Source organism: Lathamus discolor, chromosome 2 (genome assembly GCF_037157495.1).
Source record: "Lathamus discolor isolate bLatDis1 chromosome 2, bLatDis1.hap1, whole genome shotgun sequence".
In the NCBI taxonomy this organism is placed as follows: Eukaryota; Metazoa; Chordata; class Aves; order Psittaciformes; family Psittacidae; genus Lathamus; species Lathamus discolor.
The window spans coordinates 1,354,046-1,378,621 of record NC_088885.1 but is presented as its reverse complement, the minus strand read 5'-3'; the positions used below and the strand labels follow the sequence as shown (position 1 = coordinate 1,378,621).

Sequence of the window (24,576 nt, the reverse complement as noted above, 5' to 3'; positions counted from 1 at the left end):
TCAGGTGGCCCAAAGTTCATTTTAGCACTTGAGACACCTGACCAAACACATGCCACTTGTCTTTCCCCCTCCAAAGCCCTTGGACAGCCGTGTTCCAAGCAGCTGCTGTAGAAATAAAGGAGGAAGCTTAGAGGATGTATTGTGCTTGGCCGCCCTTGCCTGGTGCTTTTGGCTGGCTGGGACACGACTCGCCGTGGAGGCAACATCCATCATTTCCTTCTGCTCCTAAAAGAGATCCTCCAGAGAAGGAGATTTCATTAGTGAGCAACACGTTTGACATCGTGCTAATGCTTCTCTAACGTAGATAATATCACTCCCAACCTTTGTGGCACAGCAGCGCTTTGCTTCCTTCCCCATTTCCCCAGTCCAGCTCTTGCGGTGGGCATGGCGGCAGCGCACGGATACATGCCCTGCTTCGCTTTGTACTGGACTTTTCCTTCTGATTATTCCCCCTAACGTCTCCCACCATCTGCCCTTTTCATCCACATCTGTAAGAGTAAGACTGTTGGAACAAATCATCCTAAGGGCAATATCACTGTGCCAGTGTGAGCCAGCCCAAGGTGGAAATTACATGGGAGGGAGTTGGGCGCTTTCAGCGTCCAAATTCAGCAGCTTGGTTAAGAAAACTTTTCTTGGAAAGGAAAGAACAGGGTCATAAGCGCTGAATGTTGGTTTCCACCAGCTACAGACAACTTCGCGCTCCATTTATCCCCTTCAGCAGGAGGTGCAAATGTTTGGTACTTCCTTGAAGTGGACCTAAAAGGTCAAATCCACCCAAATCCTCCTTCCATCCGTGGGGCCCTCAAAAGCCCTGAGCTGGTCCCCATGAGGGCCACTGAGTCCACATGAGCAAACCCAGTGGGTGCCCTGGCTGGCTGGTCAGGGCTTTCAGGGATTTGTATTGCCTGAAAAGTAATGCTGATGTTTAGGAACCTTTACATCTGCCTTTGGTTCCCCCTGTCTTTGCTGTATACCCATAAACAGGCTGAGAAGGGGCAGGCAAAGACAGCTCTCGATCACCTCCCTTCTTTTCCCTTTCATTTTCCCCTTTTATCTGGGATGTGTTGGCTGCTTTTTGGGCTGCCACTCTGCTGGCATACTTTAATTTTGCCTCCTCTCACTTCTCACTTTCACTCTTTCGTTGCGGTTTTTCTCCCACTCTCACCTACATGGAACATGAACTGTATAGATTCCTGACTGGGTTTTCCAGTCTAGGACGTCCCAGCAGTTTGAAACAGGGAAAACAGGCACCAGTTTGGGTAAGCTTTCCCCCACGATGATGGACACCGCTGGTTGATCATAGTCTGTGCTCAAGCAAGCACACTGCACTGAAAGAGACCCAGGACAGATCCTGTGCTGGCATAAAACATCATCTTTCTTCGGACATCTGCAGTGCACTGAGTGTCTGCAGGAAGAGGCGCTACCTTGCATCAGCTCAAGTGGTATGGTTGGGAAAAGAAGCAGTCTTTAAGCAGGATCCCCTTCTTCAAGCCCACAACAGAAGCAGCTTCTTTGAAAGCTGGGTGCCAGTTCAAAGCAGTTGTTCAGAGCTCAGTCCTCCCGACAAGCTGCATTATTTATTTCCTTTAACGCAGAAGTTCTAAGGATGAAAAGCTTTAGCTTAAAGCTACAGAATGCTTTATAGATACAGCTTTTGTCTCCTCCCAAATCTCTGAGCTTTGTACATACCATTTGTTTCATTCAAAAGTCAACACTTTCTGCCAATAACTAAGTTTCACATAACTTCTGTAGAAGCGTGCTGGGAGAAAACATCTGTTTTTCTGTCCCTCTATGAAGCAACACAGTGAGCTATGGTCACACAGACAGTATTAGTACAACACACTACTTTCATAAAGTCAATGCAATGCGGGCTGCCCAGCACAGCTCCTCTCTTTTGGAGAGATGTGGGGTATTTCTTGGGGTAAAGTGGCTATATCCTCTTCAGCGCTCCCTCTGCTACATGGTAGGCAGTTGGGCCACCAGTGACAGGATCTCTGCTGTCATCCATCATTGCTTCCAGTATTTCCACTCCCTGTGCTCTTACCACAAGCAGCAGCAAACTGCTGCCAGCATCAGAAATGTCTACTCCTATACAAGTTGCTGAGTACGAAACACTGCAGCAATAAACAAGGATCACTACCTGCAAAACAACAGCGGCAAGAAGACCCAAGCTCAGCATCCCGATGAGAAATCATCGCATCGGATTAACAGAACCAGCTCTGAAGCAACCACATAAAGAATGGCAGGCGGCGGTGGGACACAAGGGAGGGCTTTCCCCACACCTTTGCGAGCCCCATAGGAAAGTGGAGAAGACCCACTAGCCCAGAGTGTGGGGAGAGCAAGGCCCCTGCTAAACCCTTGCTTGTCCTGGGGAGTGCGGGACGGAGAGGGGACAGTGGGGACAGGCTGAGGAGCACTGTGGCTGCCCAAACAAATCCACGCCGGCCAGGCTGGGAGGGCAGCGAAGGGGGCAATGGGGTCCTTTCTCTACCAAAAACTAAACCGTGTCCCTGGCCTGGCCTCAGGGATGATTTTAGTGCAGGGGGCGAAACCCAAGCCCGGCAGCGTGACGCGGGCTGTAACGCAGAGCTGGCAACCCGGCTGTGCTGCTTCAGGAGCGTCAAAGCTGCTCATCAGCACTGGGAAAGCACGGGAAAACCCCGGCGGGGAGCAGGGGGAGCCCAGCAGGCTTCCCTTGCCTTTCCTTTTGCTCCCGGGCCCCTTTGCATGGCGTCAGCAAAGCCTGAGCTGAGCCCAATTAATGGTGATGGCCGGGTGCTGAGTGCATGAGCAACAACCCCGTGCACAGAGCGGGCCCGCAGGGGTGCAAAGGGTAAGCCCACACGTATAACACACACGCAGAAGTGGACTGCATGCAAGGCAGAGGCTAGAAAACCTCCGTGCCATCTGTGCTACTGCAGCAATGCCTCCAGGGCTCCGTGACCCTGCTGGCTGAGACAGTGATGCTGGCTGGGAGCTGTCATGGTCCGGAGACTGAAGCAGGTTCCCATTGACGGGATGGTGAGAAGAGAAACTCTTCTGTCCTCTGACACGTTCAGAGGCAGCAGGCAGCACCCTTCCTGAAAGCCTATAGCTGCACAAGCAAGGTCACCTGCAAAATGTGCCCCGCTGAGCTATTTGTCCTTACTTCAAACAAAACATCATACTGTAACTGTGCGCATCATTTCGTTCAGTGCACAGTTTCTATGGCGGAACAGCCGTATCAAGCCACATGGGTCTTTAGCCTGGAGCACGTTAAACCAGCACGCACTCAAAGTAACAGCAGTAAAAACCAGTAAAGTTTGGAAATACACCCTAGCAGCTTCATAGCAGCATTGTTATCCTACAGCTCTGTCACTGTTTTCTGAGACTACTCATTGGATCAGAGTCTCTGATCATAATGAGACTCTGGATCTCATTATGGTGAGTCTCACTGGGTCATAAGCTTTTCTTCCTCTCCCCTTACAAAGCAGTAAATGATCAGAAGTGTTTGAAGAGCCTTCCAAGCTTGCCTCATTTGTTCCTATGTATAAGTGCAGACATGAAGACCGAATCTGTATGTGCCCAAGCCCATGTTGTGCATGCAGCTTTGTGGAAAGGTAGCTCCTCTGGTTCTTTACAGTCGAGAACCTCTGTCTTTCATTGTGCAGTGCTCTTATGAAATCTTTATTCCTCATAGCTAAGGAGCAGGCAACTATCTGATGATTTCCTGATGTGTCTTTCTGTCATGTGGGAAGGTCCTGAAGCTTGTCTCCAGAACCAGTTTGGGGCAGAGGATGCAGGAGATGCGGCATGTGATGTAGGAGGTGAGGGATGTGATGCAGAAGATGCGGGATGTGATGCTGGAGGTGTAGGATGTGATGCAGGAGGTGCGGGATGTGATACAGGAGCTGTGCCAGGACGTCTCATTGACTGGAATTTCAGGGCACCAGCAACTGCACCTGAGCCAATGCTGCTTCCACTGTTGGTCACTTACATGTAGTTCACTGTATGTTGTTCACATCTGGTTATGGCTGGCACTATGCTTGCACTTGAGGTAAGACTGCTGGCAAAATCAAGGAAGTCGGGTCCAGAGCAGATCCATCAGGTATTTAGGTGCTGAACTTCTGCTGAAATAAATGGAAGTGAGGGTTGCACATGCTCTTCTGGAAGTGGGCTCCACTGTCATTAGGCAGTAAGGGGTGGTGGGGAAAGAGATGACAGGTTGCAAGGAGTGAGTGTGAGTACTAGAATGAAATGAACTTCAGGGTGGAAAACAAGCCACTTCCATTAGAGCATCCCAAAATAAGAATATTGCATTGTTTAAGAGATTTCTTGGCTAAAACTTACTGTGGCTATGGATTATTGTATTTCTTCCTGCATTCTTCATGGAAGTTGGCATGCCCTGGTGAATGGCAGCACTTCCATGGTGTGCAGGATGGCTTGAGGCAGCAAAATCTGGCCCTAATACTAGAGTTAAGCAAACTGTTAAAATAGGAACTGAACCAAATGCCCTGATCTCCTCCCCAAACTCAAACTAAACCTGTTTTGAGGTTCAGGAATGTTTGGTTAACTTGAAACAAAACAATGTTGTGTTTCTGCACATCCTGCTTTCAGCAAAGCCTCCAAGCAGGAATACAAAACATGGCAGGCAGGGCTCTGTTTGCACTATTTCTGGCCCAGCTGAAACCAGGAAGGGCTGGAAATCTCACAAAACCAGCTTTGTCTCACAGGGTACCCAGCTCCCCGGGTCTGCCACTGTTCCAATACAATATAACTCACGTACATATGAATTTACTATTAACTTTATACCAGGTAACTGTGATGAACAAATTCCCCTGGGTATCGGACACATGAAAACCCCATTTTTATTTCACTGTGGCAGCACATTATCTGCATACTTTAAAGTCCTTTTATGCTCATCCTTATGGAGTCATTGGCATAGCTGCATGAAGATGTCTCTGGTGGTACACGACAACAAACCGCAGCAAATGATAACCAAGGTAACAAACCATGCGCATTTTGTGCTTCGTATTTGGTTCAGGGCTAATTTATAACACGTAATCCCGAAATTTGCTGTTTGACATCTCTTTGACAACTCTCTTTATTGAATTTGCAAAGCATAAATATGAAGACAACAGGACTATTTTGGAGGTGCACACTTAGCCATATAAAATTGCTCTGTTCTGTGTACCAGGCTTTTGCAAATTCATATTAAAGGAACATTTCGTGTTATTGCTAGAAAGGATATCACTGTCAGCAAAACAGAAGACAAAACACCCTGATTACTCAGCTATCTGCTGCACCACAACAAAGTCATCCCGAACGATGCGGTACCACAGCTTCATGTTTGCTAGCCAGATTTATTATGTTTTCCAGATTCCAACAAGACACAGATATTAAGAAATGTGTGTTAATCATTGCCCTAATGAGAACAATATGCAGTCAGCATTTAGGCTGTCACAAAAAATACAGGCGGCGAGCACAGACTAAATGCACTCTAAATCCAAGGAAACCCAATCCTTCTTTCCGCTAGCAAGTTTCAGTGCAATGGTCATGTCCAGGGGAAAAGTTCTAATCAGCTACTTAAACTTTAGCAGTTCTGTGTATATGCTTTCATTAGGCACAAGGCAAAGTAAAATGCCATCCTGACCACAGCTGTGAAAGCAAAGTAACCGCTGTACCACTTGCTCACGTACAAGAAGCTATGGGCATATAGAGCACTAAAAGCCTTGCCCAGCATCTCCCCTCCACAGACATCCAACCTCCCAGTGTGGCATTGCGATAACTTCTGGAGCAAACGAGTACCCTACATGTATAAGAGGACAAGAATATGGCTTTAAACATATCTGCAAATAATGACTAAAAGGCATGCCTAGACTCACAGAATAAGCCAATTTATTTCATCTGGTCAAAGGGCAAACCCCCTCACCATTCCACACTTCTGAGGGCCTGAAGGTGCACAAAGATTTGGTTTGAGTTCTCTAAAGTAAAAGAAAACGAGCTTTTTTTGGTGAGTTATTTGTCCACCTTAAAGAAACTTTCCCTCTGCCCGCCAGAAAACGATGCAGAGTTAATAAATGAGGTTCGAGATGCTGATGGAACAGCAAACAAGGCAGGCATCAATGGAGCGTGAGCAAGAGGAAGCAAGATTGTCACTTCTGCTTGGACTGCAGTAGCTTGCAGCCCCACTGCTCAGGGGACATCCAAAACTTCTCCCTCTCCCTCCCATTCCTCCTCCCAGCTCTCCACACTGGTCGCACAGCTCCACCTTTCACTCCATCCGCATCCCCAGGCACTGTGTGAGCACTGATTCAGCCTTTAACTGCGCACTACGAACGGCTTTTCTTCACTTCTACCTGGAATCACGGAGGTGATTTTATACCCTTTTGAGTACAGAAACTTTTGAGAACAGTTACAAAATATTAAAGCCATTTAGGACACGGTACCTCTCAATCTCTTTGCATAGGTTAAAACTAGCATTCCCTTGAAAAGTGAGTGCTGAAGTAAAATGTGACTGAGAAACGTCTCACTGCACCCTCCCGGTGTACCAAAAGTGTAGTAAATGTAAGAAAACTTTGGCTTGCTTTTTTGGGGGTGTACCTTTCCCCCTTTCCTTCCCTTTCACACTGCTATCCCAAGAACCAGGCAAGTATTTTCTGCATGTCAGCTAGCATGACATGAATAGGTACTCCAGTTTCCCTTCACAGAGAAAGAAATCAGCTCAGACACTGGACTACCAGCTTCCTGACAGGCAGAAAGTGAAAAACAGAAAGCAAAAGTAAGCCAAAAGAATGGATTTCCCCACTTTTGATGTGCATTGTTTAAACAGGGTATTTTTCAGGTAGGGATGAGGTCTTACCCAGAGCATATTTCCCCTCCCCTCAAATCCCCAGAAGTAACAACAACGAAATCTAGTTCTTCCTTCTGGATGTTCCCAGTATTGCAGTCTGCTTACGCTTTGTCTTCCTGAAGAGACGAATAACCAAACCTCTGTAAAAGGAAAATCAGCCACAGCTTAAATAAATACTATCTCTAAATATTATAATAGTGGTCACTCTACTATACAAGTGCATCACTGAACCCATTAATGTGACGAAAGAGCTTTTCTGTTATATATTTTGCTCAGTTACGTGTTTACGTTCCCTTTCAAGTGAAAACTTGTAATTCCCAGAAGAGCCACAATAAGCTTGAAAACTGAGGTTGGATGTCGGGAGCTATTAATGAACCATCCTCTTGGCACGTCTGCGTTTGCAGCCAGAGTTCATCATCAGCATTCACCTTCCATCTTCCTCAGCTGGGCTGTCTGGCAGGTGCTGGGAGGGGTGAACACCGAGGGGTCAGCAATGCCCAACTGCAGATCAAAGAAGCGAGTGGAGGTCGTCACGCTGTAGTTCTTCGTGTAGGTTTCCTGTACAGGGTAACAGTCCGTCACTGTGTAAACGCCAACCCACGATTCCACTGTAACCAAGCAGAAATAGGACTATGTTAGATGACACGAAAGAATGAATGAATGAATGAATTAATTAATTAATTATTTTTTGGTGTCCTCAACATCAAAAGGACATGGAACTGCTGGAACAAGTCCAGAGGAAGCCACAAGGATGATCAGGGGACTGGAGCACCTCCCGTATGAAGACAGGCTGAGGAAGCTGGGGCTGTTCAGCCTGGAGAAGAGAAGGCTGCGTGGAGACCTCATAGCAGCCTTCCAGTACCTGAAGGGGGCCTACAGGGATGCTGGGGAGGGACTCTTCATCAGGGACTGTAGTGACAGGACAAAGGGTAACGGGTTCAAACTGAAACAGGGGAAGTTTAGATTGGATCTAAGGAGGAAATTCTTTCCTGTTAGGGTGGTGAGGCACTGGAATGGGTTGCCCAGGGAGGTTGTGAGTGCTCCATCCCTGGCAGTGTTCAAGGCCAGGTTGGATGAAGCCTTGGGTGGGATGGTTTAGTGTGAGGTGTCCCTGCCTGTGGCAGGGGGGTTGGAACTGGATGATCTTAAGGTCCTTTCCAACCCTAACTATTCTATGATTCTATTCTAATGTGTCATGTTGACGTCAGTCAAAAAAGTGGCAGCTCCTCAAGCACAGCCTATAGGCTGGAAGTGCCCATGGTTCTGTCCGCATGCATGGCAACACCAACAAACGCCACAAAACTGGTATGATTTGGACAGCACAATGATCTTAAACCTGAACACGCTGGTGTCAAGCACATTCGAAATCATGGTATTGGAATGTCACCTTTCAAGCAGATCTCTCCTGAAGGACTGTGACTTCTGCTTAGTCCCAAGGTTAACTGAGTTCTGCAAACCTCTGATTTCTCTCACCTCTCATGCCACTCTTATGGCAGCACTTACTCACTTCACCAGTGAAGTTGTTCAAATGCTCTGTTTCCCCAGGAGGCAAATTTTGGTGCCATCAGCTTGGGTATCACAGGGACATTTCACCTTGCACTGCTATTGACAGCATTCTCACCTTAGTGAGTTTGGTTTTGAATATCCAGAAATGGAGGCTTCTTGTCCTCAACACATCTTCTATCAAGGTAAAATCAAAGTAGCCCGTATCTCCATTGAAACCTTTGTCAGTTTAACAGAAATACTGCTTCTAGAATCCAAGCCCATATTAGCTGAAAGGGGGATGACGAGACAACTTGTAGATGTTATTTTTATGAATGATCATACAGAAAAGCGCTGGAGACACAAAACAGTACAGGATAAAAATCGCACATCATTAACTGAATGTGTCTGGATACTAAGTTCCATAAAAGTTCCAAAAATACCGGATCTGAAAAACAAAATTCTTGGACTAAGTGATAATTTGCCTCTTGTGGAATACCAGAGGATATACAGACCTAGTTACAAAGGTCTAATGACCTTATCCTTCATTTTCTACTTCATTCTTTCTATTTACAGTCAAGAAAAAAAACCTTTTCCCCTGGCTAAATGCTCAGGTTCAGGCTGTACATTAGTGTGTGTTACCATAAGTATTGCATTAGCTGAAGAGTGCCATTAATTTCATGTGGGGTTTAAAATTCTTCTTAGAGTTGTGTGGGTTATCAGTAAACCACAGCTGAAATTGAAGCTGATGTGCTAACAAATTGCTATGCCTCCAAAATATGGTACCTGTGGTACCTTGGCAAATTCAGGCTATTTATGATATCAAATTTATGATGCAGGTGTTCAGCTGCCAAGTGCTGATGTTTTTTACTAGTGTAGTGGATAACAGAACTGAACTGAATATTAAGGATGTTCCACTGCTGCAGAACCACGTATCGGATGTCTTCTACAGTAACACTTGATAGTAGTGTGTAGACACACGTTGACACCTGCTTTGGTTCTATTATGCCCACTCTAGTTTGAGTGTGCCCCTAATTACACTACCAATTCTCCTATAGATAAATTTTGGATACAGGCTGCTGGATTCAGAAGCAAAATGAGGCTGTTCCATGCCAAAATCTGTATGATACAAACTAAAATACATTCAAGTCCCCTGGGCATATTTGATCCTGCTGAGATATAGAACACTCTTTTAATAAAGAGTACACAAGAGATATTATTTCTTCCAGCAAGCATTATAGAAATGTGGGAAGTTGGGGTGAGACATACAGAGTTCTAGTTTTCCCTGGGGAGCAGAGACAATGACTACTATTCAGATGAAACAAACCCATGCACATACATACATTTCCTGGCTGGTTTTCTGTCGGACCATTCCTGTACCATAATTTTGTCCCCAGGTCCCCCAATGTAGTACTGATCCTCGTAAGTTGAATTGGCAGGAATGTCATACGGATCCCATGGCTCTGTCAGAGCAACCTTCGAGCAAAGCTTTGTAACTTGCTCAATCTGAAACATCACTGCATCTTTGTAGAGGAATATATACTCAAAGAATCTGAAACAGCAAAAGGAAAGCAGTTAATACATACAGTCTTCTATACTAAGCAAGGAGCATTGCTGGTAAGTAAACCTGCCTTCGACTTCTCAGTTTAAGTCCATTTTCACTTGCGTTCAACTCTGCCACTTGGAGAAGGGCTAACCAGTTGGGCTGAAGTTTCCCATGCTGAAAGTTTGCCTCAGCTGACTCTTTCCAAAAGAAATAAAGCAGGCTGAACGGGTTCAGCCATTTCTGAGAACAACAGGACAACTTTTCTGAGAACATCTGAGAGGAACACGTTATTATTGCCCGTGTTGTTACGGTTTTTAATAGCTGTTTCATTAAACAGCTCCTGTGCCTCCATGTTTTGGAGAAAGCACTTGAAATTTGGCAGGGGAAAAGTTTTGATTTTAAAAGTTGCCCAGATTTGGCCAAGTTATAAGCCTCTGGAAAACAATCTGCTTGCATAGGCTGCATAGATTCAATTCCCTGTGACTGGGGTAGAGCCTTTCTCTGTGCTGGCTAGAGCTGGTATCTGCCATCCTCACAGATGCTCCTCCATGGCAACAAAAGTAGCTTAGTGAGGCAAGGACATGGACCAAGTGCAGAACTGACTGGCTCTCCCTCCTCAATGGCAAAGTTTCTCTCTGGAAGCCACCAGATTCAAGAAGTAGTGAAAGGAAAAAGCAAACCAGTAAGGCAGAGATAAGGATATGTGTGGAGATCAATGAGCCCCAGAGACTAGAAGGGGAGGTCAGCAAAGTGGGTAGTTAATAAGGATTTAAAAACCATCTTCTATAGAATATGAAGCGACCAAACCCTGCTCCATGAGGGGAGATAATGAACGACACCATGGACATTTTCATCGAGTTACTAGTTATAGTCATTGGGTGTACCACAAACGCTGCGGCCTTGCTTCCATACCTACAAAGAGGAGGTGGCATGGTCCCTACCTTATAACTGGTGACAGAAACAGAGAGAAACTGAAATCAGAATTGACAGAAGTATCAGCTGGTATCAGCACAGAACACCACAAGCCTGACTTCTCCAGGGCACTTGGCATCACACATCAGACGACGAGCAGTCCAAAGCACAACTCAAAACACCCTCGTGTGTGCTCTGCACCTTTTGCAAAGGAGAGGCACTCTCTAAACCACCCAAAACCTGTGCACCCTCTGTTAGAGGCTTCCCGTGAATATCTCAGCTCAAGTGTTTGGCTACAGTCCACTGTTATGCAGTGACTCTGGAGAAAAGGAAGGGATGGCATTAATCCCCTTGAACAGTTTAACCCTGCTTATCTGTAATATGTCTCTTTCCATCCGTAATTCCTGTGCCATCAGCAAGAGAGGAGGAAGCTGGTGGAAAGCACTGCGCAATTGCACCATCCATGTAGCTGAAGAGGTGATGCACAAAACCAAGAGGGGACCTCCTCTGTGGTCTTTCCCAACTCCTGCGTGGTTCTCTTCGCAGGCTTCACATTGCTTTGGGGAGGATGTAAGTTTACATGAAATAGGGCTGACAACAGAACACAATTTACAGTTCTAACTGCTGAGCTACGCAGGTCAGGAATCACTTCACCCACCGCTGGCACAGAAGCTTTTAAAGGCTGCCCTAGGAGAAGGGCTAAAAAGCACGGTTAAAAGCATCTGAGCAACACCCCCACCACTGTTTGAGGGGATCATCTCTGCAGCATGTGTGGAAACACAGGCAGAATAAACGGCACTAGCCAAACGGAGCAGTGAGGAAGTCTGCAGCAGGGGACAAGAAGGCCCATGGGAGGTAACCATACCTCTCACGCATGACCTTGCACAACACGGAATGCAGCTTGTCCCGCCTTCCATGATGCAGGCAGTCACCAGGAGCTCCCCCCATAGGGACACACACAGAGGGGCTGGCAAGCTGCAAGATTATGTATTAGCTTCCCTGCGTAAGTTGTCCTCATGTCTGCATCTTACAATATTCCTGCTTGTGATGACTTGCACCAGCCTAAATTCACCTGCCATTGTCCTCATCAAAGGCAATGTCTCCACAGCTGTGATACGCTACTGAGCAATTCAGTATATATAAGCTGGTTCCTTACATAAACACAAGCCTATGACCACATCAGGACACATCTAACTTTTCTATCCCATTCAGCCCAGAGACCACACTCACAAGAATGCTAAAATATGCTTATATATGTGTTTGCAACCAGGCTGTAATGACTCAACTCCCATTCAGCTGGCTGCCCAGCAGCTTCCCTAAAAGTGGGATGCAGAATGCCTCACAGATGAGTCCGTCAACATGTTTAAGATATCTGGGTGATAATACGGTCATTTTGTGGAAGAACAAAGAAGCAAGGTTAGCGAAGCACTGCAGACTACTGGCAATAAACCTTCATTCCATTCCTTTTTTGTTTTAAATCCTTACTTAAAACTTATTTAGCACAGAAGTTTTTTTAACAGTATTTTTTCACATTTTCTTTTTCCTTATCCTTTATCAACCATTCCACAGAATACTTCCCTTTTGTTCTCGATTTTGCAACCTGTGAATTGCTATCACTGCATGAGGGAAGTGTGTCACTTTATTCTAGTGAAACTTGTACAGCAGTTCAAACTTCAATCTCATGAGCATGTGTATTTAACTGCCAGCACATGGATAGCCACCATTACTTCAACAGTTGGCCTGAATACTTGCAGAAGGAGGGCTCACATCCTTCTCTGTGCCCATTCTGTAGAGCAAGAGGCTCCATCCCCTATGGTTTTGGTTCAGGGACTGAACACAAGTAGATGAGACACCAGTCATACGAATTGATGCGCTGCTGGGCTGAGCTCAGCACACACACAGGATGAGAACTGCAGAGTGTGGCTCTGCTCATGGGTATGCCACGAGCATGATTTACACTGTCAGTGTTCAACCCAGGTGTACCTCACATCCGAGTTTTGAAGCGAACTGCTCCTGTGTGTGTCCTGGAAGTAGCAACAAAACCCTAAGATGAGACAGGATCCGAGTTTAGCTGCCTATGAAAGGTGAATGGAAAGAGAAGTCTGAACCAGCCAAAATTAATACCAAAATGTGCATGAATGTACAAATGACAATTTTGAAGCAAAATATTTTAAAATAATTTCCTTTTCTTTCTTTTTCTCTTTCCTTTCACCAGCCAAGCCCTAAGAATAGTGCCTCTATTTGGTTTAGGGGCCCGAGGTTTCACCGGCTGCCGGAGGGGAAGCACAGAGCCCTGCAAACAGGTCTTGGCAAAGAAACAGGAGAGGAAATGACTTGTAATCAGTTTGTGTTTTCAGAAGTAACACATCTGCAGCCTGAGCCCACCTCGAACATTGGGTTCGTTACAATTTCACTTCTTAAACTGGAACTTCAAGAGGGCCTCAACCTGTTCACTGGGCACCTGCAAGCAGGTTTGAAGTTCCCTGGACAGGTTACCCTATCTGCCTGAGATTATTTCCCTTCCTTTCCTATCTTATTCCATCCTACTCTGTCCTACGCCTCACACCCTTTGTACACTATACCCTTAATGGGACTCTCTCATGGTCCTTAATACTCCCTTTGTCTGTGCCTGAAAATGGATGAATTCCAGAATATAAACACACAGGCATGTTTTTTGCTCCTATGCTTGAAAGGTTTTCTTAACACTGGACTATATCCTGCGCAAATAACTCCGCAGATTCTGCTGGAAGCAATCATGTCGGATAGGTGGGATACACGCTGCATTCGGTACTCTCTTCTGAATAAGAAACCAATTGAATTGAATGCAAGGGCAGAATACCATGCCCACACGATCATGAGGCAAAGCACTTGCATAAAGACATACTGTGAGGAGTGGGTGTGCATCCAAACACCATCCTACCTCTGAGATTCCTCATCCAGTTTGGGGAAGCAGTGAGAGGTGCCTCTGCCTCCAAGGAGTCAGCCCAGATAACATACAGACACACTCCTGGACGCTCATAAATGATGGAAACCAATAAATGTATGTAATGACTTGTCTCCTGCAGGCATTATTGTTCTGCATGCTATTGATGCAACTCAAAACAATGAATTATTGCTTTTTATATCTGTCAGGATAAAGAGTCATTAGACTCGAGAACATGCTACCAGCTCTGTTTCAGGTACTCGGTCTCCGTCGAGTCCTGCCCTATGCTGACGTCCTTCCTAGCTGCCACTCCTGCAGCATCACAGCCTGCCCATCAACTCCACATGACTTCCAGGGTTTCCTCCGTGCTTCCAAAGGCTTCCTCCCGAGTGTCAAACCTAGAAGGAAGGAGGTGCTTGCTGTCCAATTGCCTTCACAGTGACTCAGAGGAGCAGAAGTGCTGGCAGTGGCACGTCAAGACCCGCGTGATGAGTCTTGGAGCACATCAGGCACGGTCATTTGCTAGAGAGAAGCAAAATGATGGTCTGAGGCTGAGACTGGGTAACAGAAATTCCTTGTGTGCTAAATCTAGCTCGGCCTCGTTTTGCTCTGTGGCTTTGGACGAGTAACTTAACAGCACTGGAGCCTTAAAATGCCTTTTTTGATTGCTGCAGCATTGAAGAGGCACGGATCAGGGATCAGGAACCATCTGAGTGAGGCATTGTATTAACAAAGCACAAAACCACATTTCCTGCCCTCAAAAAACAACGGAGCAATGGTTCTTGTAAAGCAGACTTTCCTTTCCTGCAAAGCCATATGGGGCTTCATGCATTTAGGGCTTTAACCTGTTGATCCAGTTTCCTCAGCTGCAGCTACTGCATCCTTAAAACTCCCACCTGAGTTAGCCAGCATTTCTATTACCAAATAAGCATTATAAAGCAACTGAAAAATGAAAGCAAAATTTCATATATGATTTGTATCAGTATTTGCTGTTTAAGATATCAAGTTGGGGTCGCTGCAATTGTTCCAAAGCCAACTTTGCTTTCTCTTTTGAGATTAACTGAAGGCTTGAAGCATCCATCTGCCTTTGTGGCATTACTCCTTTGCCAGGTAAAAAGACACTTTCAAACACCATGAAAGAAGCTCTGATTAGAAGAAACTGCACTAAAAATGCCCCAAACAAATGATCTGTTTTAGTGAGCACAGAGAGGTCCATCCAAATGTGTAATCCTTGAGTAATCCTGTACCCTCTAGATAACGCTCCCCACAATGATACCACTTTACACAGTCCTTACTGAAGAAAGATGCCCTGGGAGAACAGGAACTTTCACTGCAAGGATGACTACAACCCCTCCTCTCCTCAGCTCTGCAGGTTACGAACACTTCCAAGGGAGCAAAGCTGCCAAGCAGACAGTTGATAAACACTCATCAGGTCAAGAACACTCATCTGCCTTTGGAAAGCTCTGGCAAGCTCAGTGCAGAGCTGAGCTGCATTCGCTTCGCAATGGATTTCTGGGAACTCCGCTCCTCTTTCCCAGGAAGTTTTCGGTAATTTCGGGCTTGTGTTTTTCTTCTGGTGTAGGAGACCTCAAGGACAACAGTCATTTACCATATCCGATCTCACACGCTTGGCAGCGGTGCCGGCCTATGGTATGTTGTACAAATACAGGACTGTGCGAATACATGTGACTGTAAATGTAACCTGATAGTGTGCAAAAGCAGTGGGGTTTAGCCTGATTTAAATCACTCACAGATTGTAAAGGCCTGGTTTTATTTTCGAGGTGGCCAAGCCTTATGTATCAGGTATCTAATTAGCAAGGTATATGAGGAACTTTGCCAGCACTACCAGCTTCCAAATTAGGCAGTTTAAGTCCTGTTAATTATTCAGTTCACGTAGAGAGGAAACCATAAATACAGGACTCGAAAGCTGGAAAGTCAAAGTTACAGCAGCTGAAGGGTGACAGATTTTTGTGACTCTCATTATTGAACTCAATGAACAAAAATATGCAACGTCTTACTGTATTCCCAGAAGTTATACTAGCTACTCTGGCAAGTACTAAAGGAAATGCAGCTCTTCTGCAAGAGCACTGTTTCCGTTGCTGTCCCCTTGCTGTCCCCTTTTTGGCTGTTCTGCCACTCCCGAATGCTCAGTCTGACCCACCAAGTCACACCCTGAGAACAACGCATTCGAATCAAAGTTGAAACTCAGGAAAGCAATAAAGCATTGTGTTTAAGGGAGTCGTGTTTTGGAAGGGGCTAGAAGATGCACTGTCCTTAATAGAGAGCATCTGTGTGCTAAGGAATGGCAGATGTGGCCAGAATACCATAATGCTTTCCAATGAATTAAACGGAATCACAGAATCAGCTCCTAGGGAATATGGTATATACGAGTAGAACCACAGGATATCAAAATGTACTTGCAGTCAAAGCTTATTTTACTGTTCTGGGTTTGTAATAAAGGTCTAGCACAGTGAGGCCTTGCTCCCTGAGTGGGTTAATAATAATAAAGGTTACCGGAAAATCACAGCAGCGCTTAGGGGAGACTAAGAAGTATGAGGAAGGCCAGGACTTACCTCTCAATATACACCAAAAACATTACGAAGGGCAAATAATGAGGAAGGAAATTATAGAGGTACATTATCACTTATTTTCTTTCTCATCCTCTTTGTGCTATAGACAATATATATATAAAAATATATATAAAATGTAAGTAACTCATTTGAAAGAGTGGATGCTCAAAACTGAGCTGTGTAATTCTCTTCTGAGCATGTGATTATATTAAGGCACTCTGTGAGCTCTTTTCCAACCTCAATGATTCTATGATCCTAATTGTCACATTTATCTGGAGTTTTCACACCCTTCTCTGAATCTGGCTCAGAGACAGGATATTAAATTGGATCTTGGCTCTGCCCCAGCATGATAATACCTATGTTACGCAGCAGAAGGACATAGCAAAATGAAGTCCCTCATCACAAATAACTGAACTCACACAACCCCATTCTTCCACTTACTGTGGAATAAAAGGATAGTGAAAAATAAACACCGATTTTTCAGCTAGGACCTGGCACTGCAGCCTCTTACACATCTTAGCTCCTGTGTATAAACAGAAGGATCTTCAGATACTCTGAACAGGGACTACATGAAATGCAGGAGACCTATATTGCTCTTTATCAAGACTGTAAATCCCACTATGCATACACTTGGCCATTCAGTTGCTTTCCAGTATGCATTCCTGCATGAAAAGTAATCACAAAGAAGTCTGAGGAACAGAGTGCCCTTTGGAACAGATGGGAAGTAGGTCCCTGTTGTGACAGAGCAAACTTTTCTTTCACAATGGAATATTCCCTGGAAAAAGTTGTGAGGATGTGCACTTGTACCACATTACTGACCCAAGATGTAATGGTTTCCACCTTCCATCTGCAACGATTTACTTAAGAGGGGTGATTCAGGTCTTTCAGATATCTGTCCAATGTAAAACATATAACACACCAGGTCTGTTTTTGAGGGAGTGTGGAAGTCAGGCCAGCCAGGGGAATCAGACAACACAGTCTGGAAGTTAAGTACCCCTCAACTTTCTAACATCTTTATCCAAAGATCCGAGCATAGCTTATTTTTAAACAACCTTTGTGAAAGATGGAGATTCACTTCACTGGAAACAAACGCACCCTAAAGTCCTGACACTGCACTTCATTCTCCCTCCAGCGTAAAAATAACTTCTTCGTTTCATCCAGAAGTCCTTGTGCAGGGCTCTTCTTCCTTCAGCACCTTTGTATCAAAAGCAGTATCGTTTGCTGAGTATATCAATTCATCACTGGATTGAAACACAAAGTGTTGGTGCGCTAAAATCCAGGTGGAGATAGAATCATAGAATAGTTAGGGTTGGAAAGGACCTCAAGATCATCCAGTTCCAACCCCCTGCCATGGGCAGGGACACCTCACACTAAACCATCCCACCCAAGGCTTCATCCAACCTGGCCTTGAACACTGCCAGGGATGGAGATGACTGAAAATGTGCACAAGAAAAGGACCACAGGAAAGAAGAGAATGTCCCTGTGAGAGAAAACGTATCACCAATAACAGGTATTAACTGCCCCATGGTTACAGAGCAAATGGCACTTTAAACACAAACCCATTGAGCTGTGGCACAGTAATGATTCAGAAAGTCAAGTGTACAGTTCTGGGTCATTTCGTTTGCTCTGCTCAGCCCTGATGAGGTCAGAGCAGTAATGGTGTCCTGGGTTTGGGTGCCACACTTAAGGGAACTGTTAGAATACAGCTCAGAGAACATCAAGAATAGTGTCATGCTGAAGAAACAGGAGCTATGCAGAAACTGAGCATGTTTAGGCTACAAAAGGAAGACTGGGGTAGGACTGATTATAATCTGTCCAGTATACACCAAGCTAAAAAGGAATAACAATTGTTCTCCATGTTACTTGAAGGTAGCACTGGAAGAAAACAGCATCACCTTAAGCAAGGAAAGGTTATTTATGAGATACCCTGAGCACATCTGTATGTGTGTCCTTTTACATTCCAGCTTTGACAAGAACTGGTAAGAAAACCAGGGGTCAGAGACATCCCAAATGAAGCTTTACTTCTCCAGGCTGGACAGGTTACATGGTGACCCGGAGACCTTCCCAGTCTTAACACGTAGGTAATGAGAGAATATTGATGGCTGTTCGTATCTTCTGGTAACAGACAAGCTTAATCAATTAGTCCGGACATTACCAGTTCTATGACTTAGATCCTTGACACTGCTGCCTGCCCAAAGGGGCTGAACAACCTTTGGGGTCACTTTCTGAGACCTCTCAAATCAATGGTGGCAACCGTGCATCTGCTCTGAGGGCTGAGGCTCCATCTCACTTCACATGGGGACCCTGGGGGGTTGAGGGATGCTGCTACCTCCTGCACACTGAGGATCCGCAGCAATGTTCCCTTTTACAGGCAGCCCTAATTACACTATCACACCAATGAGTTAAAGACAAACCCTGTCCAAACCCAGGAGTGGGGAGATAGGATTCACATGACACATACTCAGCATGCAACGGGAATAATTAAACGGTTGAACTGTCTGCTAAAATTGCTCTTCTCAAAACTACTGCATTTTACCTTTTGTCCTCTATTGAGTTACCGTGGCTTTTGTTACTGCAACAGGGACAACCCACAACTCCTCTGCCTTTTGTGGGGCACCTTCTGCAGCAAGCACATGTGTACTGCTGGAAGGAACCCTCGCTAAGCAATATCCATGATGCATTACAAGATACTGGTAGACCCTAAAAATCAGCCTGGCTGCAAACACGTAATTAGCTAACGGATATGCATTACAAACCCTTTCTCTTCACAGCATGGAGTACTTGCTTCAGGGTGCGCATCGGTGTATTTGATACAGAACCTTTTCCCTGGTCATCTGTTAGCCCATCACAGAAATCGCAGCTGAAGCAAGCAAGGCTGAGAATACAGTTCTATTTTTTACAATATTTATTGCCATTTTAATTGCATTAAAAGCCTGACATGTTTATTTTTCACTCAAGACAGTCCTAAGAAGCAGTGGCAAGGAGGGCAAGACCTGTAAATAATACCGGTATAAACTGCACTGGCACAGCTGAAAGTTTTCCATTACTCAGGAAAAGGTCACTAGACCTATTGAACATGTTTAGACTACCCATGCTGCTTAAAACATGACAGAAATAGCTTTACCATTTAGCATCTGACACAAATACAAACCAAAGTCCTCAGCAAACAGGTATGCCTACCTAATTTTGGGGTGTTTTCCTGAGCCAGAGCCCAGTGTCATGCACACACTGCCAGGGAGCCAGAGGTTTCTGTCAGCTTTTCTTAATTAATGTGAATTTTGTACATGCCAAAATGGCATTCCTATAGCAAGTATGAAAATAACTGGGGTTTAAGGTACAAATGACCCTATAATGATATAAAGTGGGACCAGTCTCATATTTGCATACTGGGGGGGGTGGGGGGGGTTGCTGTTTCTAATCACCTTCTTTTATGGACAGGATTTTCCAAACTGACCAGCCCCCTAATTTGGGTGTTCAACATGAAGGTACTTGGAAAGAGCACCTCTTCACAGGGACAGTATTCAGCATCGCCTACGAGGCAGTGTGTCAGGGTAACCACTGCAAAATCGGGGTGCCCAACATTACCAGAGCCTTTTTCCTATTCAAAGACGGCGTAACAAACTCCTGATTCCTCTCCCCAGCAAAGTTCATCAGCAGAAACCCCTCTTCTGCCCATCAGATCTCTCATGTTTCCCCTGGCTGTCAAGAGACAACTGTCCTTGCACAGCGCAGCAGCAGATCCTTGTGTAACTGCTGCTGTTTCCCATCTCCATCCACCAGCTCTGTAATTACAGGTAAATCTGGTGTGGAACTCCCCTGAACCTGACCCAAAGCCCTGTGAAAGCTGCACTGATTCTTGCAGGTGGTGCTTCAGGTGTTTACTGGTCATTAGAACCATAGAATCACAGAACAGTTTGGCTTGGAAAGGACCGGTTCCAACCCCCCTGCCATGGGCAGGGCAGAAGTGGTACGGCTCGGCTCGGCTCGGCACGGCTCGGCACGGCACGGCTCGGCTCGGCTCGGCACGGCTCGGCTCGGCTCGGCACGGCTCGGCTCGGCACGGCTCGGCTCGGCTCGGCACGGCACGGCTCGGCTCGGCTCGGCCCGGGTCGGCCCGGGTCGGGGGAGCCCCGAGGAACCGGGGCACCGAGGGGGTCTGGGGCAGCCCGGCAGCGGCGGCGGGGCGGGGCCGCTGTCCCGGCGTGCAGCGGGGCCGTGTCCCCGTTCCCGTCCCTCCCGCTCCCCGCGGCCGCTCGGTGTCCCGGTCCCCAACGGCAGGAGCAGCCCGTGCCCTGGCGGCTGTGAGCCTGCGCCAGCAGCGCCGGGCGCTCCTCCGAGCGAGTCCCGGAGCCCCGGCAGCAGCGTTCCTGGATGTTGGATGTGATGGAAGCCACGCTTTGGATGAGGGGGGCTCCTCGGTTTGGAACTGCTGAGCAAGGGAATTCTGTTCCGGCAAATCTGAGTGTCAGAGAATGTTCGCCTGCCATCTGGGAAAATCCAGTTTAGCCCAGCACTGTTTAGCCCGGTTCTGACCAGTTTAGCCTACCCCAAACCAGTTTAGCCCAGCTCAGACAAGTTTAACCCAGTTCAGCCCACTCCAGCCCAGTTTAGCCCAGTTCAGACTGGCTTACCACAGTTCAGACCAGTTTAGCCCAGTTCAGCCAAGTTAAGGCAGATTTAGCACAGTTACATCCGGTTTAGCCAGTTCAAACCAATATAGCCCAACACAGCACAGTTTGGACCAGTTTAGCCCAGTTTAACCCAATTCAGCCCATCTTAGCCATGTCCAGAGGAATTTAGCCCAGCCCAGCCCAGTTCTGTCAGTTTAGCCCAATTCAGACCTGTCCAGACCAATTTCGCACACTTCAGCAGGGTTTAGCCCAATTCAGACCAGTCCAGCACACCTTAGCGCTCTCCAGCCCAGTTTAGCCCACTTCAGGCCAGCCCACACAGTTTAGACCAGTTCAGCCCACTTTAGCCCAATTCACGTCTGTCCAGAGCACTTTAGCACAGTTAAGCCCAATTTAGACCAGTCCAGCCCACTACAGTTCAACCCATTTTAGCCCTTCCCAGCCCAGCATAGCACAGTTTAGGCCAACTCAGTCCATCCCAGTTTAGCCCAGTCTAGCTTAGCCCAGCCCTATCTAACCCAGTTCAGCCCAGTTTACAGCTCAGCCCACTCCAGTACAGCCCAGGCAAGTTGAGCCCAATTAGGCCCAGTTTAGCACAATTCAGACCGGTTTAGCCCAGCCCAGCAAAATTTAGTCCAATTCAGCCCAGTCCAGCCCCATATAGACATGCTCAGATCTGTCCAGCCCAGTGAGGCCAGTTCAGCCCAATTCAGACACTCCTGCCCAGTTCACCACAGTTTAGCCCAGTCTGGCCCACTTCAGCCCAGTTTGGCCTACTTCAGCCCGGTTTGGCCTACTTCAGCCCAGTTTGGCCTACTTCAGCCCACTCCAGCTCAGTTTAGCACAGTTCAGCACAGTTTAGACCAGTTTGGCCCACTTCAGCCCACTCCAGCTCAGTTTAGCCCAACACAGCACAGTTTAGACCACGTTGGCCCACTTCGGCCTGTTTAGCCCAATTCAGACCTGTCCAGACCAATTTTGCACACTTCAGCAGGGTTTAGCCCAATTCAGACCAGTCCAGCACACCTTAGCACTCTCCAGCCCAGTTTAGCCCACTTCAGCCCAGCCCACACAGTTTAGACCAGTTCAGCCCACTTCAGCCCAATTCACGTCTGTCCAGAGCACTTTAGCACAGTTAAGCCCAATTCAGACCAGTCCAGCCCACTTTAGCCCAACGCAGCCCAGCCCACTACAGTTCAACCCATTTTAGCCCTTCCCAGCCCAGCATAGCACAGTTTAGGCCAACTCAGTCCATTCCAGTTTAGCCCAGTCTAGCTTAGCCCAGCCCAATCTAACCCAGTTCAGCCCAGTTTACAGCTCAGCCCACTCCAGTACAGCCCAGGCAAGTTGAGCCCAATTAGGCCCAGTTTAGCACAATTCAGACCGGTTTAGCCCAGCCCAGCAAAATTTAGTCCAATTCAGCCCAGTCCAGCCCCATTTAGACATGCTCAGATCTGTCCAGCCCAGTGAGGCCAGTTCAGCCCAGTTCAGACACTCCTGCCCAGTTCACCACAGTTTAGACCAGTTTGGCCCACTTCAGGCCAGTTTGGCCTACTTCAGCCCACTCCAGCCCAGTTTAGCACAGTTCAGCACAGTTTTGACCAGTCTGGCCCACTTCAGCCCAGTTTGGCCTACTTCAGCCCATTCCAGCCCAGTTTAGCCCATTTCAGCATAGTTTAGACCAGTTTAGCCCACTTCAGCACAGTTTAGCCTTGTCCAGCCCAATTTAGCCCAGCACAGCCCAACTAAGCCCAGCCAAGAAGAGCGTAGCCCAGTTTAGACCAATTTGGCTCAGCCCAGCCCAGCCCAGCTCATTTTAGCACAGATTAGCCCAGCTCAGCCCAGTCCAGCCCAGTTTAGCCCACTTAAGGCCAGTTCATTTAGCCCACTCCAGACAAGTTCAGCCCACTTCAGCTCATTTGAGACTTGTCCGGCCGGGCCCAGGCACCTGCAGCCAAAGAGAGAAACGAAGAAAGAGAAGAAGGAAAAATGAAATGAAAAAAAAGAGAAGAAAAAAGCAGCCTAAAACGTTCCAGCCCCCGCACCAACGTACCTCACGTGGGCAACCGGGGGGGCACCGGAAGGCAAACGCAACGCGGTTTATGGGCTCCCCCCTTCCCCACATGCACTGCCACAAGCTTAGGCTGACTCGCGAATACTGTGGCTCCCCTGGTATTTCTTGTTCTCTTTCTTTATAGTGTCCTGGAATTTGTTTTCAGGCAGAATAATAAATCTCTTTATACCCTTAACTACACTTTAATTATCTGAAATATCTCTTTTGGAGGAGCCTTTGTTTCTTTGTTTTCTTGGGGGTTTTTATTCCACAAAACCCCTTTTAAGGCCTTTTCCTATGCAGCCATTTGCTACAGTGAGTTTGACAAAACCCCCACAGCCCTGAGAGCACAGCGACTCAAAAACCCAGTTCTCTCATGAGAAATCCTTGCAGCATTTCCATTTAGGTGTTTGTTTTCTGCTCTGCTCTGTCTCTTCGGGTACTTGCTCTGTCTCTTTGGGTACTTGCTCTATCTCTTCGGGTACTTGCTCTGTCTCTTTGGGTACTCGCTCTGTCTCTTTGGGTACTTGCTCTGTCTCTTTGGGTACTTGCTCTGTCTCTTTGGGTACTTGCTCTGTCTCTTTGGGTACTTGCTCTCTCCAGGTTCTACCTCTCCCAGGTTCTCTGCACTGCATTAACCCTGTGGCTGGACTCATCTGGGGAACAGGAAAGCGATTGCTGAGGGAGGGAGGTGAAAAGCAGTAAGAATCATAGAGGAAACTCACTCTGGCCAAGATCCTTAAGGCTTCAGAGGGCAGCAAGGAAAGGCTGTCGTGTAACACGCTCGCTGTGTCAATATGGTCAGCCTCCTCCAGCAAACTGCTTGTTAGTGCTTTGGGCAAGAGGCTCTTTGGCCAGAGACACGCTGCTGGGCCACTGCAGGTCCCGGTCCTGACAGTCCCAGTGGCACAGGGCAGCCCTTCCCAGCAGGAGCAGTGGGCTTGCTGCTGAAGGAACCGGGGGAACAGAGGATGGGAAAAGCTTTCTGCACCAAGCAAGCCCCATGCTGCTGCTGGTAACAGCCGGTGCATCTCAAGGGCGTTGTAGCTGTGCTGGAGGCTGCAATGATCAGCTCTAACAAAGCTCAATTTCTACACACATCGCTTCAGTATAAACAGCTCGGGATAGTGATTGAAGCAGAGTTTTGCCTTTATATTTGATGCTTGTTCATACGCTATACTAATTTCCTTGCGAACATCACACACATACTGCAATGAGGAGATGCTCTCCCTCTTTCTGTAATATTTTAAGTGTCATTTTTAGAAGTAAAAGAGTGGTCTACGGATTTTTACAGCCTGAAACTGCATTCAAATATTCAATTATTAAGACCAGACTGATTTTAAATGGGGGCAGCAACTGCAAACAGCATGAAATTCATTAGCCCACTGTGGAGGAGAATACTGGATATCTAAAGAACACTTCCATGCCTAAACACAAATAACCCAAATGACACTGAACACTTTGGACAATGTTTATAGTTACTATTGCCACAGTATATAAGCATCTCAGTCACAATACATAGTCTGCAGAGACATGATATGGGCTTTGTAAGTGATTTTTTCCATTCTTTCAGTGCCTCAAACAGCAGCTCCTGCCTCTGTGCCAAACTGCACATCACTTTGACCTG

General features: G+C 46.7%; 1 protein-coding gene across 1 annotated transcript in view; it reads right to left on the bottom strand.

Annotated features, from left to right (window-relative positions):
• Nucleotides 1-5,051: 5,051 nt before the first annotated feature.
• The window catches only part of EPDR1 (ependymin related 1), a 29,805-nt gene continuing 10,280 nt past the window's right edge, over nt 5,052-24,576 (bottom strand). Inside the window, exons 2-3 of the mRNA XM_065665385.1 lie at nt 9,658-9,866; nt 5,052-7,440 (exon numbers count right to left, since the gene is read on the bottom strand). Of these exons, the coding sequence (XP_065521457.1) occupies nt 7,250-7,440; nt 9,658-9,866 (400 nt within the window). The 3' untranslated portion in view covers nt 5,052-7,249. The remainder of the gene's footprint in view (nt 7,441-9,657; nt 9,867-24,576) is intronic.